This window comes from Crocodylus porosus, unplaced genomic scaffold (genome assembly GCF_001723895.1).
Source record: "Crocodylus porosus isolate Cpor-Errol unplaced genomic scaffold, CroPor_comp1, whole genome shotgun sequence".
NCBI lineage: Eukaryota > Metazoa > Chordata > Crocodylia > Crocodylidae > Crocodylus > Crocodylus porosus.
Window position 1 is genome coordinate 59,284,048 of NW_017728931.1, and position 17,366 is coordinate 59,301,413.

The window sequence follows — 17,366 nt, forward strand, 5'->3', positions numbered from 1 at the left end:
ATTTGTGCACATATGCACAGAGTTTTATTTAATCTGTAGAGGATTATGGAGTATGGTCAAAAAAGGAACATGTGGAAGCAAGCAGAGCTCTGAAATCAATATTCTCATCTGCTTTAATACATGTTTATCATTCACATACATAATTTTAACAGATCATTATTCTTCATATGATTCCTACAGTGGCATGACATAGGGTGCCCTATAGCAATGCACTACTTTGTCATATGGTGTGCTACGGCAATGTAGCGATCATGTGAATCTACAAATGATCGCCGGCTACCTCACTGTAGTGGTGCACTCCACAGGTATAGCACACCACTATGGTGACAGTAGTGAAATTTAACCACGCGCCACGCTTTAGTACTCCCAAAAGGTAGTACTTCCAAAAGGTAGTACTAAAGCACGGCGCCATAGCAATGTTGCTGTACGGCAACATGTAGACTCACCCACAATGTACAAACTTTTTCCTTCTTTTGGGGGTGCACAATGTTATGGTTGTATACATTATACTTTTCAGAAAAAAGCTTACCATCAATAGGCTCAGAAATAAAAGGTGCATTATTAATGTTTAGGTCTGACGTAGTTCCTGCTGCAGACAAGGACTCCCATCCCCATTTAACTTTAAAGAATGAAAGAAGAAACTCTGTATTTTCAAGCACTTTTCAGTTTTTACTATCAGAGGTGCTTCTTGCCATGTTGAAGGATTATAGAAAAGCCGCATAATTTCCCCAAGCAACTGGGCCCTCTTTTGCCCTGTCTGTATCACACTGGAAGCTTGGTTATCCATTTTTTCAATTCTAATTTGCTGTTTAAATTTGTGGCAATTGAAGTAAAAACAACATTCATTTTAAATGATACACAATATGTTTCCTATTATATTTGTTCTATTCTTCTCTTTGACTTTCCTTTACTGAAGGCAGAGAGAAGTTGCTCTGATAGCAGTAGGGGCAAAAAAGCAGAACAGGTAGGCAGGTAGTAAGCCACCTACACTGGGCACTGCACGGAGTATAAGAATTATCCACAATATTTCATCCATCAATATATAGCTTGCAGAGGGGGGAGAAAGGTCAGGAGGAGACAGAGAGAAGGAAATAAGAAGCATCCCAGGGGTAATTTTTGAGTGGGGAGAAAGACATTCACTTCAACCCACCAGAAGACATAAAGGAAAAAAAGACACCAGAATCATTAGAAAGAGGAGAAAACAAGAGTACTAAAAGACATGGTAGTTAGCCAGGAAAAAAAAAAAAATCTTGGTGCCCCTGACCAGTTCCAGGCTAGAACTACTATCAGGAATTAGCTGGCTCTTCCCCTACCACCTCAGCAATGGCTGCAGCAGCATGCAGGCTTCAGAGACTCCCATAATCTAAATGCAACAATGGGCATTAGCAAAAAAACAAAAAACCACTGCTACCAGAAGAAAAATAAAAGGTACCTAACAACTGTCCTAGTCCAGAACCATTCACAAAAATATGAAGTTCCATTTTGTGTTCACTGGCTGTGAAATAACCAACTGACCAGCCTGTGACTGTCCTCCACCTATCTTTCTACCCAACACAGACCAGTCAGCTACTGAATTTCTTCCCCATGGGAACTTTCTTTTTCTTCAGTACAACGTCCTACATGACTATCAAGAGCACAGTCTGGCTGAGCCATTCCTATTCTCCACTGCTTCCCTGGTGCTCTCATTCCAATCTGCTCCCAAGTGGCAGCAGGCGCAGGTGGGGGAAAAAAGGTGTACATTTTAAATAAGTGAATAAACTACCATTGGAATTTTACTTAAAAAAAATACCCACCTAAATTTAAGTACATACATACTTATAACTGCTTACAGAATTTCTTCAGTAATTCGGTAGAACAACATTCATTTACCTCTTTGCGATGTTTCTCACTGCCCAGGCCACGCTCTCTCTGCAGTTTTTCAAACTCGTTGTTCAAATCAATATGAGACACCAGAGTGAGGATCTTCTGAGTCAAACCCTGTTCCATCAGCTCATCTGTAAAACGTGTGGTCATGGACACCAACTCTGGACTTTAATGAAAACAGACAATATGTTTAAAACTATAATGGCAAATAATGCTATTCCTGATCACCACAGAAGAAATCTGCAATGTATAAAATGAACAAAACCTACCAAAGTTATTTGAAAATGTAATTTTCTGTTTTTTGCAGTTAAGTACAGAGAGAAATTAAAAGAGTATTTTATTTTTTATATATACATATATCTCAGTAAGTAGCATTAAAGTGTTTCGATGAATGTCTACAGACTCCTGAAATGGCAAAGTTTCCAGAATTTGGGATTGAGATGACTCTATAACAAAGCAGCTACTTAATTCTTTTTGTTGAATGACACTGCTCACCACATAAGGCAAGTGTACCTTAAGGCTATAAAAGCCATGCTAATCAAGTAATCTTTTTACTCCTATATATTTAACATCCTAGATATAATGGTCTTGTACATAAAAATTTCAATTTATGAAGTTTCAAAATGCAATCTTTGTAATGAAAAAACAAAATTCTATTGAACATTATTTATTTTGGTGAGTAAGAAGTTTATGTATCAGTTAACTTCCTCGACAGAAGTGGAGAACTGCCCATTTAAAAGTAGCATTGAAACTGGTTCCTTCCCTTCCAGAATCTATATCAATGAGAAGTACAGACAGCGAGGGGTAGAGTTATTATTCTATAGTACCAATGTCAAATAAGGCATTTCACAAAAGAGCTATATTCCTTCTCCAAAGGACTTTCAACCTAAGTTAAAAACAAAACAAAAGGATATGAGTATAATATGTGGGACCAGGAAGGAAGAGGGGGGAAAAAAGATATTAAGATTTTACAGGCAACTGGAAGACTACGGATAACTATCTTTTTTTCCTGTTAATACCAGTTCTAGTATATTATAACTATCTCAGAAAAATACACACTGTAGAAGCAGATTTTGCACTGGAAGTCAGAGAAGATGGGTAAGGGGGAACGATCAAAGTCCATCTCTCACAGATTACAGGAAGCTTCCTGTTCATCATAAGCCTGAAAAGATGAAATTCAGCCCTCCCACACTTGAAAAAGATTTTATTCAATATCTCTTAATCAAGAGGCCACTCATTAGATGTCAGCTATATATACTGGTTTGGCAAAACATTACTCTGTCTTCATATGAAAATTAAGGTGCAATCCAAAAGGTATTTGTTTGCTGTCCCTTGAGACACTCAAAAAGCTTCCAGAAATAAGGAAACTGTTTCCAATCAGATGCTATATTCTCTAGGGAAGTAACAACATAAATCACTGTCAAAATATACATCTGATGTACTGTAATCTTCCCAGACAACAGATTCCTTAAAAAAAATAATCTGTCCTTGTCAAATTAGGTATGAAGAGCCAGGGTTCCAGAAAAGAACACTTTTACAAGGGATTCCTAACTCTATTTGAAAAAAAAACAGCTATTAGTGTCAGAAGTAGTTATGAAAATGTTTCTCTTTGGCCAAACAGAATTCCATAAAGCCAAAGGCATTTAAAAAGGATTTAGTAAATACAGTATTAACTCCAATATAAGATGAGGCTTCCCCCCAAAAAAAACATGGTGGGGAGGAGAAAGGCTGGTCTTGTACTCACATACAACACGGCCCGTATTGGGCAAACATCCTGATGGGAACCACCTACCACAGTTTTTCTTTTAATTTTGTGTCTCAGGAAAAAGTAGCCAGTTCCAAATTCTATTGAGTGAGCAGAACTCAATCATTCAAGTATGTGTACCACTACCACCAGCCTGTATCCTAACACTCAGAGACATCAGCCTGGGGCTTCCAATACATCCAAATCCATGGAAGACATTCTAATATTATAAAAGCCTTAGTCTGTCTGTCCATAACACTTTATTTGCACACCGACTGCTTGCCGAGGCAGCCAAACAGAGTGCTCTAGACAGACAGACACATGGCGGAGCGCCAGTGGGGACTGAGGGACCCCCTCCCCACCTGCTCCTTGGAGGCAGAGGGAGACGACAGGAACCAGAGAACCACCAGGATGGAGGGGATGGAGCAGGGGGCCAAGGCCACACCACTGGCCTGGCCCCCCTCCCTGCCCCCTAGAGCCAGGGGCCAGAGTGCCTCCCCACCCCCCACAGCAGCTGCTTGTTTTGGGGTGAGCTGCGCAGGACCACCCACCCGCCCTGTGCTGCCCCGCCCCCCCAACAGCCAGCAGGGAGGGGGAGAAAGAGGAGAAAACAGGGAAGAAGGGAGGGAGGGAGGGAGGGAAGCGGGAAGGGTAGGCTGGGTTACTGATGGTTGTGTCCCACCACAGCGGCAACTGCCATCACCATGGTTGCAGGTCCTGGCCCAAAGCAGTGATTCCCCCCCAGCCCGAAGCGGCAGGGGAGAGCAAGAAGTAGTCCCGGCCCCTGCCCAAAGCAACAGGAGGAAGGCAGGGAGTGGCCCTTGCCCAATGGGGGGCGGAGCAAGGAGGGGAGTGGCTGGGGGTGGTGGGGGCTGGATTTAGGCCTCTGTCCCTGCCCACCTCTCCCCTGTCATTCTTGACAGGAAATTTGCTAGCAGAATCATTAAAAAATAGGATTGGAAGAAACCTCAGGAAGCCATCTAGTCCAATCCCCTGCTCAAAGAAGGACTATCCTCAACTAGAGCACCCCACCCATGGTTTTGTCTAGCTGAGTCTTAAAAACCTCTAAGGATAGGAAGTCCACAACCTCTCAAGGTAACCTGTTCCAATACTTTACTACCTCCTAGCAAGAAAGTTCTTCCTAACAATTAACCTAGACTTCCCTTGCAGCAACTTGATACCATTGCTCCTTGTTCTGTCATCTGCCACCACCGAGAACAGTCCAGCTCCATCCTCTTTGGAACCCCTCTTCAGGTAGTTGAAGTCTGCTATAAAATCCCCTCTCAGTCTTCTCTTCTCCAGACTAACTAAGCCCAGCTCCCTCAGCCTCTCCTCAGAGTCATGTCCCCCACAGTCACCTCACCATTTTCACTGCCCTTTGCTGAACTCTCTCCAATTTGTCCACATCCTGTCTGCAGCAGGGGGCCCACACAGCGGGGGGCACAGTACTCCAGATGTAGCCTCACCAGTGCTGAATAGAGAGGAATAATCATTTCCCTCTATCTGCTTGCAATACTCCTACTAATGCAGCCCAGTATGCTGTTAGCCTTCGTTGCAGCAAGGCACTCTTGGCTCAGATTCAGCTTATTGTCCACTTGGATTGGCACCAATATAAAGAAAATTTACAGTATTGGCAATCAGCATTTTTTGGCTGACGTGGCCAATAAACCACGAGCATGCGCAGCCCCAACCACAGCTGCAGCACACAGGCAGTTGAAAGTGCAGCCCTGCAGCATGGAGAGCAGCTGGGTCCGGCTGGTAAGTCTGTCGTGGGAGAAGGGGAGTGGTGTGGGGGGAGGCAGATCAAGGCCTCTGTGGTAAGGGAGGGAGTGGGGCTGAGGCTGGGGCAGGCACTGCCCAGCCAGGGCGGGGCACAGGATGGAGCTGTGAGCTGCTAGTTCAGGGGGTGCAGGGAGGGGGCTGCAGCTCCTGCCCCTGCACACACCCCAGGATGGGGTGTGTGACCCCAGATCTGCACACAGAGTGAGGACAGGCTGCCACTGCAGACCGGGGCTGCACCAGGCTCTTCCCAGTGTGGGGGCTGAGCCGGGCTGTGCTCAGGGTGGGTGGGGGTGGCATTGGGAGTGGGGGTTACAGGGGCTACAGTGAATTTTGGGGTGGCTGCAGCACCCCCTGCTCCATAGCCTCCATCCCATCACTGCCGCCACACACCCTCAGTGCAGCTCCAGTCCAGCCCCACCTCCAGGAAAAGCCTGGCACCAACCACAGCCCGCAGCAGCAGCCCTCCCTCATCCTGCATGCAGATCCAGGGGCACACTTCCCCCATGACCTCCCGGGTGGGAGCTGCCACTCCTTCCTCACACACCCTCGGATGAGCCACTTGCAGCTCCATCCCATGTCCCATGGCAGCCAGCCTCTGCCCCTACCCCACTCCCTCCCTCACTGTCGAGGGCCTCGATCTGCCCCTTCCATGCCCCTTCCCCCACAACAGATTTACCAGCCAGAGCCAGCTGCTGTCCATGCTGCAGGGCTGTTGTATATCAGTAATCAGATCAGTACCGGCGGATATGGCTCGTTTAAAAAAAATAAAATAAAAAAAAAAAAATCAGTCAACGGTATTGGCCCAAAAAATCTCTATTGGTGCACCCCTACATGGAGCTAAAACAGGTTGCCCTGCAGTTCATCCACATACGCATTTCTGGAGGATCTCAGGACTCGTGACACGGTTCTAATGATGAGTGGGGGCTAATTAACACACGGATCCTTTGTCAGTGAGGGGGGATATCTGGAGTACACACATGCACAAACTGAGCACTGCTGAGCTATGGAGTCACCATGGCTAGAAATGCTGTTGACTCTTCTGAGGCCCAGCCCAATTAACTATATGGTAAATCATGAGCCTCTTGGCTTTGGATTAATATCATGCATAGCTTGTATTCTGTTCGAACACCTGCCAAAGTGCTACTTAAAAGTGTGTTTATGGAGTACCTGTGCTAAAACTTGCAGTAGCTTCAAAAAAGGTTAAATGCATCATTTCTGGGCAAACTAAGTCTATGGCTACTACCATGTATGCAAATTACTACAGCTACATTTATTTCAAGGTCAGTTTTTTCAAATGTGTTCCTCATTTCCATATGCTCAGGGAGAACAGGGTCTACCAACAAGGATGGGGAAAAGGCTGCAGGGGGAAGAAGGCAAAGGGTCTATCTGACCCCTCCCCCACCCCAGATCTATTTTCCATGCTGTAGCAGAATGAGGTTAACAAATTCAAAGCAAATATCCAATAATTAGGTTCCATACCTGGAAAATATATCACATTTCTAAATTTTCCATATATAGAATCTAATTACTGGGGAGTTTATAATCAGGATCTTATATTTGAGCAAGTACAGTAAACAGTAGTAGGTTAGACTGATAACAAAAAGGCCACCTAAGCAAAACTTTGCCACCAAGCCACTAGATCAGAGATATCCCAACCTACATATGCTATTTCCCTCAAATTCTATTGGTATTTTTCTCACAAGGATTCACATCTTTTTTGTACTTTTTCAGAGCTGGGAATTAACTCTCAGAAAGCCCAAGAGCAGACTCAATAAACAGAGTTGGCTTTTATGCTTTCCAAAGTGGCTAAGAATCTGAAAATATCTAGGTCCCCCAAAATTAAAAACCACAGATAAACAGCACAGATAAAACGTACACTTGATCCAACTCTCCCAAAATAGGCACTTGAAAACAGACCTGAGCTCAAGCGTCCATGTTTTGCCTCTCCGTGACTGGACAAGGGCTCGTAGTGAATTGGCAATGCACCTCTTTCCATCCCAGTACAAGAGAACAGCCACTAAGCCCCGTGTAAGGCCAGGGAAATGAGGCTGCTGGTGCTCTCCTACAGAATGAAAAAATATGAAAATCACAAAAGAAGCCTCAACATATACAAATTGCATTTTTATATTTCTAATGATCATCGGGTGCATCTACATGTGCATTTAGGCATGCCTAAATTTAATGCACTTTAGCTTAATGAGCATTAAGGTGATTTAGGCTTGCGTCTACACACGCATGTATTAAAAGCACATTAACTCTGTGTGCACAGACTGACATGGAACTAAGTTAGTCCCAAGTCAGTCCATACATGGGGTTAATGCGCCTTAATGAGTCTACACGTGCATTAATGCACTTCAGCTATTCATGCCTAAATTTGATACCTGTTTTTGCAGGTATCAAATTTAGGTGCGAACAGCCTAAAATCACAATTTTTAAGGTGCAATAAGGGCACACATGTATAGACACACACCTTTAATGTGCCTTAAATAGAGCTAAAGCACCTTAAACGGGTGTGTATAGACATGCCCATTACATTACAAAACTAATAAAAACCCTCCAAGCTCAAAATATTGGTGTTAGTGCACTGCTCTGTTTTATGAACCATCAACGCAGTTTGTTTCAGGTCTGTCCAAAGAGTTCCTGATGTTTGGGCATCTGCTCTTAAAAATCAAATTTAAATATTAAAGGATATCAAGGGTTTAAAAACCAAGTTTAACAAACCTCTGGATGCTGCATTTCATACAGATGTTTATTTTAAGCACATAAAAAACACAATCGAAATTTCAATAACAATTAAATTATGTACTGGAAAGGGAGGTTGTCCTAACCTTAATCTACACTGGAAACCTCCATTTTCAATTTAATTCATTTTAAAACTTCATGCTGGCATTTCAAATCTGACAATCATTACTAATAAGATTATCTTCACAATTAATAAAAATACACACATTCATAAAAGATGCATGTGAAATATGACAAAAGTGGCTGATAGTGATCACTAGCAGATTTTTTTAAATAACTGTAAGATTAGTTTTCTGCCTGCCAAGTAACATAAAACTATTTTCAGTTACATTATTCATCCCCTGGAAATTAGTTATGATATCATGGTACGGCCATAAATTCATTGTTCAAATAATGCACACTTTACAGAATTAACCACAATACTGTTTCATGAAGAAATTCAAAATCAACTATATGTAACCTTTTACTACCTACTAAAATTTCATTATAAGAACTTGTGCAATACGTAGTCAAACAACTACTGTATTTTCCAAAATAACAACTGCTGGAGATTGGAATGCCTGTTATATAATTCCATAACCAGGACACAACGATTCCTGACAATCCTCCTGCCACAACTGAGAAAACTAACAGTATGAAACATCAGACTGGATACTTCCCAGCACACATAACCACACACTGGACTACCACATTGACTGTTTCAGGAAGAAACCTAACAACAAAATTCACCAAAAAAAAAAAGTCAGGACCACAACTCTTCTCCCTCAGAAAAAAGAGCCATACAGTCCCGAAGATCCAACAACAACATAATAATCAAATCAGCGGAAAAAGGTGGAACTATAGTTATCCTCAACTGTCAAGATTATGTCAATGAAGCCAACACACAACTGTCTGACACCAAATACTATAAAGAACTTGGAGAGGATCCCACACCAAAACCTGCTCTGGAACTGGAAAATATCACCAGATCCTTCCCATGCCAGTCTCAAAAAAAACTGCTTCCACTTATCCCCCACTCTCCTACCCCAGGAACTTTCTATATGCTCTCCAGTGATCCACAAATAAGGTAACCCTAGCAGATCTATCATATCCAACTGTGGCACTCTCACTGAAGAAGGGATATCAGGATTCACAGAAACTACTCTCAAACCACTTGTCACTTGAAGAGCAAGTTTCCTCCAAGACACCACTACCATACACTTGCTCAACAGAATCCATAATATCAACCACCTTCTCCAAGAAGGCCATACTTACAGCCAAGGATGTCACTAGCCCGTACACAAACATCCCACACCATGAAGGCACAGCTGCCTGCCTGAAATACTTAGAAGAACATGAAGTACACTCAGATTTGCAACTTGTTGCATAAATCATTCACATCATCCTCACCCACAACTTTACTTCCAACACTCAACACTTCCTCCAAACCATGGGCACAGCTACGGGTACAAAGATAGTTCTTCAATATACCAACCTCTTCAGGCGTCATCTGGAGGAAAAAAATTCTAGAAAACTATACAATCAAACCTGCATTACACAGATATTTTCACCATCTGGACTGAACACTTGGACTCTCTTACTGATTTCCACCACAGGTTTAACAACTATCATCCCTTCTATGCTAATATCAACATTCTAGATACCATAATCAATATCCAAGATAGCACCTTACAAACTATCATATACAAAAAACACACAGATCACCAAGGTTAAAGGCTTGTTCGAAACCCAGGAGGGGAGGGGCTCTAATAAACATAACGGACATTTGAAAGAGCTATCCTAATACCCTGTAATAACCTACTACAATACAAAAAGCAAGCCCCCTGCAATTGTACACCCCTAGTGGTTATCAAAAGAATCACCAAACAACTACAACCTATACTTAACAAAAATCAAACCCAGAAAAAAATATTTCTAGCCCCTCCCCTCCTGGGTTTCAAACAAGCCTTTAACCTTGTCCAACCCATTACCAGAAGCAAATTCTCCACTGCCTAACAGACCTCAAAGGTGACACAGCCTTGCCTTAGCAAGAATTGCTTAACCTGCCATCACATCTTTACTGTTACTACAATCAACACCCCTCCATAACAAAACTATCAGAATCCATGATTCCTACATATGACTTCCCTAAAATGTGATGTTATCTGATGCAGTACACCAAATGCCCTCATGGCAACTACATAAGTGAAACTAAACAGCAACTACACATCAAAATGAACTCTCACAGAAAAAAACAAAGAGGGCAGAGACATACCCTATTAGGAGCATATTTCTCACAAAACAGCCTCACCTTCTCTGACCTCATTAACCTCCTGTTCAAGGGAAATCAACCTAAGACCTTTAACAGGTGAACTTTGGAACAAATATTCATCATCTGGCTGGACACTAAGAACAAAGAACTTAGAACTGATATCGGTTTTAGGGCTCTTTATAACTTTATCTGATCCCTGAATTCTCCCTACACTTGAAAGGTGAAAAGACCATCCTCCCTTTTGGGCTTTAATCTCCCAGTCATTAGCACCTTTTCTCCTGCTAACTGTTTGGCTGCTGCTCCCAGAAGTTTCTTCCCTCCTCCTCACCACTCCCCTCCTGTCCTGTTCCTTCCCCCCACACTCCCTTCTTACAGCTGTTTCTTTTTTTCCAATCATGCTGTGTTGGCTCTCACTGTTCAGACCTGATGAGCAATGTCTTGCATTCAAAAGCTTGTCTAACTAGATCCCAGCTATACAATTGGTGTAATAAAAAGATATCACCTTAAGAAATCCCTATACGTGAGAAAGACGGTAAGATCAGGTTCTGCTGCTTACTGCAGTGGGAGTCAAAGTCTGGCCCATAAATCTAAGTCATCCAACCCAGAGGTTCCCAACCCCTGGGCTCCAGACTGGTAACAGGCCACGAAGGGTTGGCTGCTGGTCTGTAGAAGGGTTGGCTGCTGGACCGGAAGTCTGAAAGTGACCAGCAGCCAACCCTTTTTCATATTGAGTGTATATACTGAGTATAAAAAAGGGTTGCCTGCCAGTCTGCAGTATGCCAGGCGCTTCTGGTCTGCAGTATGCTAGTCCACAGTTTGCCGGTCTGTGGTTTGCCGGTCCATGATCTAAAAAGGTTGGGAACCACTGATTCAACCCACAGGGCTCCCCACAGTTCTGGAAATTTGACAGCTTGGGAGCAGCTGCAGTGTTGATTGTCATGGCTCAGGAGCTATGGCAATTAACACTGCAACCACTGCTGCCAAGTATTTGGACCTGGCAGGAGCCCCCTGGCCAGATGGCATGACCCTATGCACTGGACCGAGCCAGTGTGCAGCCCTGGACCCAGGGTGCAGAGTCAGTCCAAAGGCCCCATCCAGTGCATGGAGCTGACAGCAGGCTCAGCTCCCTAGCTGTTGCTATTCAGTTACTTCCTACAAGACCTTTCTTTCTTCATGCTGTTTCAGAAATAAGGTATTATAATCCTGGTGATATTATATGCAAGAAAATATGGTACTGTTCTCGCTTCCCCTTTTGCCAGGAAAAGAGACTCAGAATATTATCTGTCTATTAAACTACAGCATCAATATGCATGTTAATTTTCCTTGAGAGCATCTTAAATGTAGAAGCTAAAACCTTGATCTAACAAAGTACTTAAGCATGTGCTTAATTATAAGTAAGCAGTCTCCATCAGAGCTGCATTTCCACAACTCTCAACTACTCTTCCCTAGGATCGGCGAGTCCTTACCAGCTAGAAGGAGCTCAACAGCTGCCAATTCCCCAATATCAAAGAGGTCACTCAAGATAAAGGCCTCTCTGATAAGTTGCTCTGGCAAAAGTCTGGTTCCTTGCTGACCCTGGATAGCGACTCCCTCTGTACTTGCTTTCTGAATCTTCTCATGCTGTTGAGCATTCTTTGGCTGAAAGAAAACCAAGTAACAAGAGAAGTTACCAAAAAGATGAGATGCTAAATAATTAATCATTTCTGTCAGCACTTACCTGTCATCTAGCAAAACTTGTCACATTTATCCTTCTTAAAGTTGTATTTGTAAACATGTTAGATTTTCATCACAAACACCAACTATATTTTCGCAGAGCTAGTAAATGTATCCTCAAAAACATCTCACATTGTCAGTCTTGGGCTTCTTGTGAAACTACTCTCTCATAAACTAAACTTTGGCACCAATTTTATTTGGAATAACTGAAGCTTCTAAAATAGATTTTGATACCATCCCAATAGGAATTTTTCCAGCAGGACTGATCTAATCCTGATGCAATCCATCATGAATCTTGATGAGAAACTTTTAAAGCAGGAACTGCTTTAAAAGTAACATCTTCTCTTTTCTAGATGTGGCTCAACTGCTAAAATGTAGGGACATGAGACCTATGCATAACTCTTCAAGCTTTCAATCTACCATCCTTACAAATAAAAGTAAAAAAAATTCTACTAGAAACGTAGAAAAGGTCAAATTTGTTCCGTTATCTTTGGCAACATTTCTGTACTTCCTCAACAGTCAAGCAAGACCTGCCCATTTATTTGTACTCCATGAATACCAATTCCCAGAAATGAGGAAATCTAGATACTTTAAAGCACCCTGAGCATCTGCTATTAAACATATCTGAGCTAGAGCCTGAGACCAGCTCTAAGCAACGTGTTCAGGGCGACTGTCGAGGATCTATGCTACTTCATGTCCAGGATTTGATGCAAATGAGATCAAGTTGTCAAGGTATGCTTCTGAAAAGCACACCCAGGTTCAGCACAGAGGTTACAGGTATCTAATGCTCCATCACTCAAGCACTGATGAGCTTTTCCACCTCATCCCAAACATGGAAGAAGGTACATCCTATGCGTCTTTTTAATTTCAAATGCTCACCTTCTCTGCCTGCCGACAGGCTTAGGTAACTGTACCAAGAATATGGAAAATACAAGTAGAAAGGATTTTGTGCTCTGTGATTATACAGAGGATAAGGATAGGCTTTTCTCTGTGGCTGTAATGGACATGACTAGGAACAATGGCCTCAAGCTTCACCAGGGGAAACGTAGCTTTAGAGATCCCCACCCCAAGGAGTTTATGCTAAAACATCACTAAATTAAAACAGCATAACAGTTACTCTTCAACACATACTGAAAGAAATTTAGTTCAGTACCGGGTTTCTGAAGAGCGAGATAAAGTCAGGCTTGTGTTTCTTCAAAATCTGGTCAAGGAGATGGATGGCTTCAGGTTGTCTTTTCCAGATGGCATTTACAACAGTCTGCCATATGTCTTTGTATGGACCCCACAAACTGGCAGCTAAAGAAATAAAATCAATAAATAAATCAATCATACTGGAAGTAGGAAGAAGAAAGGAAGTATTAATTCCCCACACAGTACAGTCCTGAAACAGATTATTATTTAGCACTGCTGTATGGTCATATCTGAAAATACAAAAAGTCATGCACATGAATCCTCTCATATTCTTGTCTTGAATGTGACATGAACGAAAGGTTAATGATCTGGTTATTTTGGAAGATATAAATCTCCTTGGGTTGGGAGAGCGGCAGTGATGATGAAAGCAGGTAAGTATTAGAGCCAGTTTTATTTATATAGGCATATGTTACATCCTTTATCTAGAGTCCTAATCCTCTATCCTCACAGCCATAAACAATAGTATCAACTTTGGTAGGACTTCTAAACTAAATAAATTATGAAAAAGGGCCCTGATCCAGAATCAAGTGAAAGAAGACAAGCTTCCTGCTTTTGGCTATTGACAGAACAGACCAAAGCAGAGCAAAAGCAACAGTATCAAACACTAAACATGAGTAACAATCCTCAACAATATCTGATAAATCTGTCTTCCAGGAACAAGCACAAGATTTTATATTGAGCTATAATATTGGATGGCTTTCACATATACAATCGCATCTTTTTCTGGTTTTAATAAAACTACAATGTAAAAATGGTTTAGATTCACCAGAGCATCCCATATTAATACAACAGTTCTTCCCTCACTTATTGCTGAAACACAGTATAATGAGAGGAGACTGAGAGATAATATAAAGTGAGAAAGATTGTAATACACAGCATTGAAACGCATGTATTTGATGTTTGACGGAAGTATAAACTTCGTTACCTAATATTTTATTCAGAGATCCTTAGAGTAGGTAATACATACTATCCTTCAGTTAAAAAAAAAAAAAAAAAAAAAAGCATAGAGATATGAACTGCTTTACTATACAGAAAAATTGATGAAACCACACTAGCTCAGCATATTGAGAAGCTGTTGCAAGGGTTATTTTGGGAAGTCACCAAGTATCATTAACGGTTATGTAGGACAACTCTCTGACCTAATACTAAAATACAACTATTCCTCTCTTACTGGTTAGCTTGGAAATTCCCAGTCTGAATTTAGCATTAAGGATGCATGATTTCTTCCACTTTAGAAAAGATATCATTGAGGGTCTTTTCTTTTTCTTTTTGCACAGCAAGGTATTTTTAGAAGTTTGTACTAAAAGTTTTTTGTACTTTCACCAACATGCACAAAAACAGTATGCACTTTTTACCTACAGCAGGGGTCAGCAACCCCCGGCACATATGCCATAGGATGGCACATGAGGCCATTTTGCTCGGCGCACCACAGCTGGCCCATACTGCCAGCCACAAAGCCCAGGCTGCCTGCCTCAGGGAGGCTACAAGCCCTGCAGGAAACAACCTAAACTCTGTGGCAGGCAGTGGCTGCTCAGAACCCAGGCCAGATGTGGCAGGCAGCCGGGAGGCTGCAACTAGTGGACCAGGGTCTGGTGCCCCAGCATGGCTCCGTGGTAGCAGTGGCTGCACATGTGCATCAAGGCGCATGCTGGGGAAGGGGCCTAGGGCAGTACAATCCCAGCTCCTTCCCTGCCATGTACGCCATAGCGCGTGCACAGCCGCTGCTGCTACAGAGCAGGGCCAGGGCTCTGAACCCCGGTGCAACTGTTTACAGCCTGCTTTCTACCTGCTGAAAGCAACCCAGGCTCTCTGGCAGCAGTGGCTGCACGCACACCTTGGGGCACATAGCAGGGAAGAGGCTGGAGGCCACTGAGGCCCATGTGCAGCCACTGCCAACAAGTCAGCTCTGGACACTGATGCAGCCACTTGTAGGCTTGCAGTGGCCTACTGCAAGCAGCTCGGGCTACTTGCACAGCCCAGTCCTGCTTCCCTGCCCTTTCTTTGAAGCAGGAGTTAGGTGTCCACTGTATGGGCTGCTGAGGGGAGAGGGGGAAGGGGTTCCCTGCGCTCCCTGCCCATACCTGGCAGGCAGCAGCAGCTCTCCCTAGTCTTTTTCCTCTCTTCCCAGTGTGCTGCCCCCATGCATTTGGGGCAGAGCAGAGGGGGAAAGGCGGGGCGTGGAGTGGGACATTCATTTGAATGCTGGCTCTGGTTTGTAAACCTTTGCTTTGTGGGGGACAGTGGCTGCAAACTTGCTCCCCACCCTCCACATGCCATTTGTTTGTATGTGCTCTGTCTGCACCTTTGCTCAGCCAACGTCTTGTGATCTGGAGATGGGAGGGCACTGGATGGGTGCTGTCCAGTAGTCATGTCCAAGTTACTGGTACAACTAGTCAAAAAATTTCTTATACATCTTTTCCCTTGACCGAAAATGTGATTTTCAACAGAATAAAACATTTTCTTGACAATTTGTGATTCTACACCTGGAAATCAGAAATTATTATCCAAAGCTTGAATGCTCCCCCTGCTTTCAGGCTTTTTTTATTTTTCAGCAAAAGACCAAAATTTTCCATCAGCTCTAGCTAACAGCAAGGAGCAAAAATATTTTAAAGGAATATTTCCTGTCCTCCACAGCAAAAAAACACTGTTCATTTTACTCAAACTTCTGACCTAGCAAAGCTACATATGTCTTGAGAACATACAGAAGACCCTCACCATTCACAGGGTATACGTTCTAGAGATCCCCACGAATCTGAAGTGAATACTAACCGCTTTGCACAGACCTAATAACTTCTTCCCTGACATTTAGAGCTCCTGGCCACTTTAAAGCTGGATAGCCTTGGGCTAAGATCCATGCTCCACTCCCCACAGGGGCAACGCGAAGGGAGTTCATGTGCACCCCCGAGCATGGCAGTTCACCCCCTACAAAAAGGCACTGCCGACACTGTCGGTGGTGCCTGCAGGCAGTCGTGCCTCACCACCCCACTGCCGACACCGCCGGGTGGGGGGGGGGACACGACATGTGCCATTCATGAATCCCCTGATCATAACACTTTCACTTTCAATTCATCTTCCTTGAACATGAGTGACTAGAACAGTACACTATATTCCAGATGACGTCTCAACAGAATGTTGTACAAGAAAATTATTACTGTTTAGTCTCCCATGAAAATCCCTGACCTGATAGGCAAATGTGATCATAAATGGTTTTTCACTACATCCTGGTGGTGGTTCATAATCATCCCACGATCAAATCACGCACCCAGGTCTCACTCCTCCTGTCATTTTCAACTAATAAAGTCCCAGTTTATAGCGGAAATTCTTGTTATTTGTCCCTACTGTGCATAACCTTCCTCTTTCTACTACTGAATGTCATTGCATCTGTATTACTCTAGTCTTCAAGGTCATCCACGTCTTCTTCTAAGTTTTTCCAACCCTCCTCTGTACCGATGAAGACACCCAGCTCTGTCACCCACAAATTCCATCAGTACATTCCCCCTTTTTCTGTCAATTAAATTAATGAAAATGTTAAATAAGATTTATCCCAAGTCTGATCCTAAAAGAGCTGCCCTAATAAGCACCCACTAGTTTTCCTACCAATACAACTCTCAGTTCCTTGCCCACCCCAGAGTTCTTGTACATGGCTCTATGTGCTCCAATTTAACTGATAATTTTTCACGTGACATTGTATCTAGTGTCTTGTTGTAGTCCAGACAGACTACATCTACTATATTTCCTTTGCCTAGAACAAGGGTGGCCAGAGTTACACACCCCAGGAGCCACATCTGATCCTCCATGGAGGGGGCTGCTGAGCAACCCGGAGTGGAGGTGACCACTTGCATCACTAACACCCCCCCGCCCCCAACTGAGCTGCTCCAAGAGCAGGGCAGGGGGGTGGGGCTTCGCCACAGAAGCTCCGCCTTGGGGAGAAGGGGGCAGGATTTCAGCAGAGAAGCCCTGGAGAGCCACAAGAACTGCATGAAGCCTGTGAGTCTAGAAAATCAGTTTTTCTTCCCTACATCCAGCCTGAAACAGTCTTGCAGTAGTTTATAACCGCTCAACCTTGTCATCCCTTGGGGC

At 43.3% G+C, this 17,366-nt stretch overlaps 1 protein-coding gene across 1 annotated transcript in view; it reads right to left on the minus strand.

The window, feature by feature from the left end:
- Positions 1–17,366, minus strand: part of NUP205 (nucleoporin 205) — a 95,076-nt gene that overhangs the window by 72,742 nt on the left and 4,968 nt on the right. Inside the window, exons 2-5 of the mRNA XM_019545142.1 lie at positions 13,249–13,391; positions 11,849–12,020; positions 7,307–7,451; positions 1,870–2,029 (exon numbers count right to left, since the gene is read on the minus strand). Of these exons, the coding sequence (XP_019400687.1) occupies positions 1,870–2,029; positions 7,307–7,451; positions 11,849–12,020; positions 13,249–13,391 (620 nt within the window). The remainder of the gene's footprint in view (positions 1–1,869; positions 2,030–7,306; positions 7,452–11,848; positions 12,021–13,248; positions 13,392–17,366) is intronic.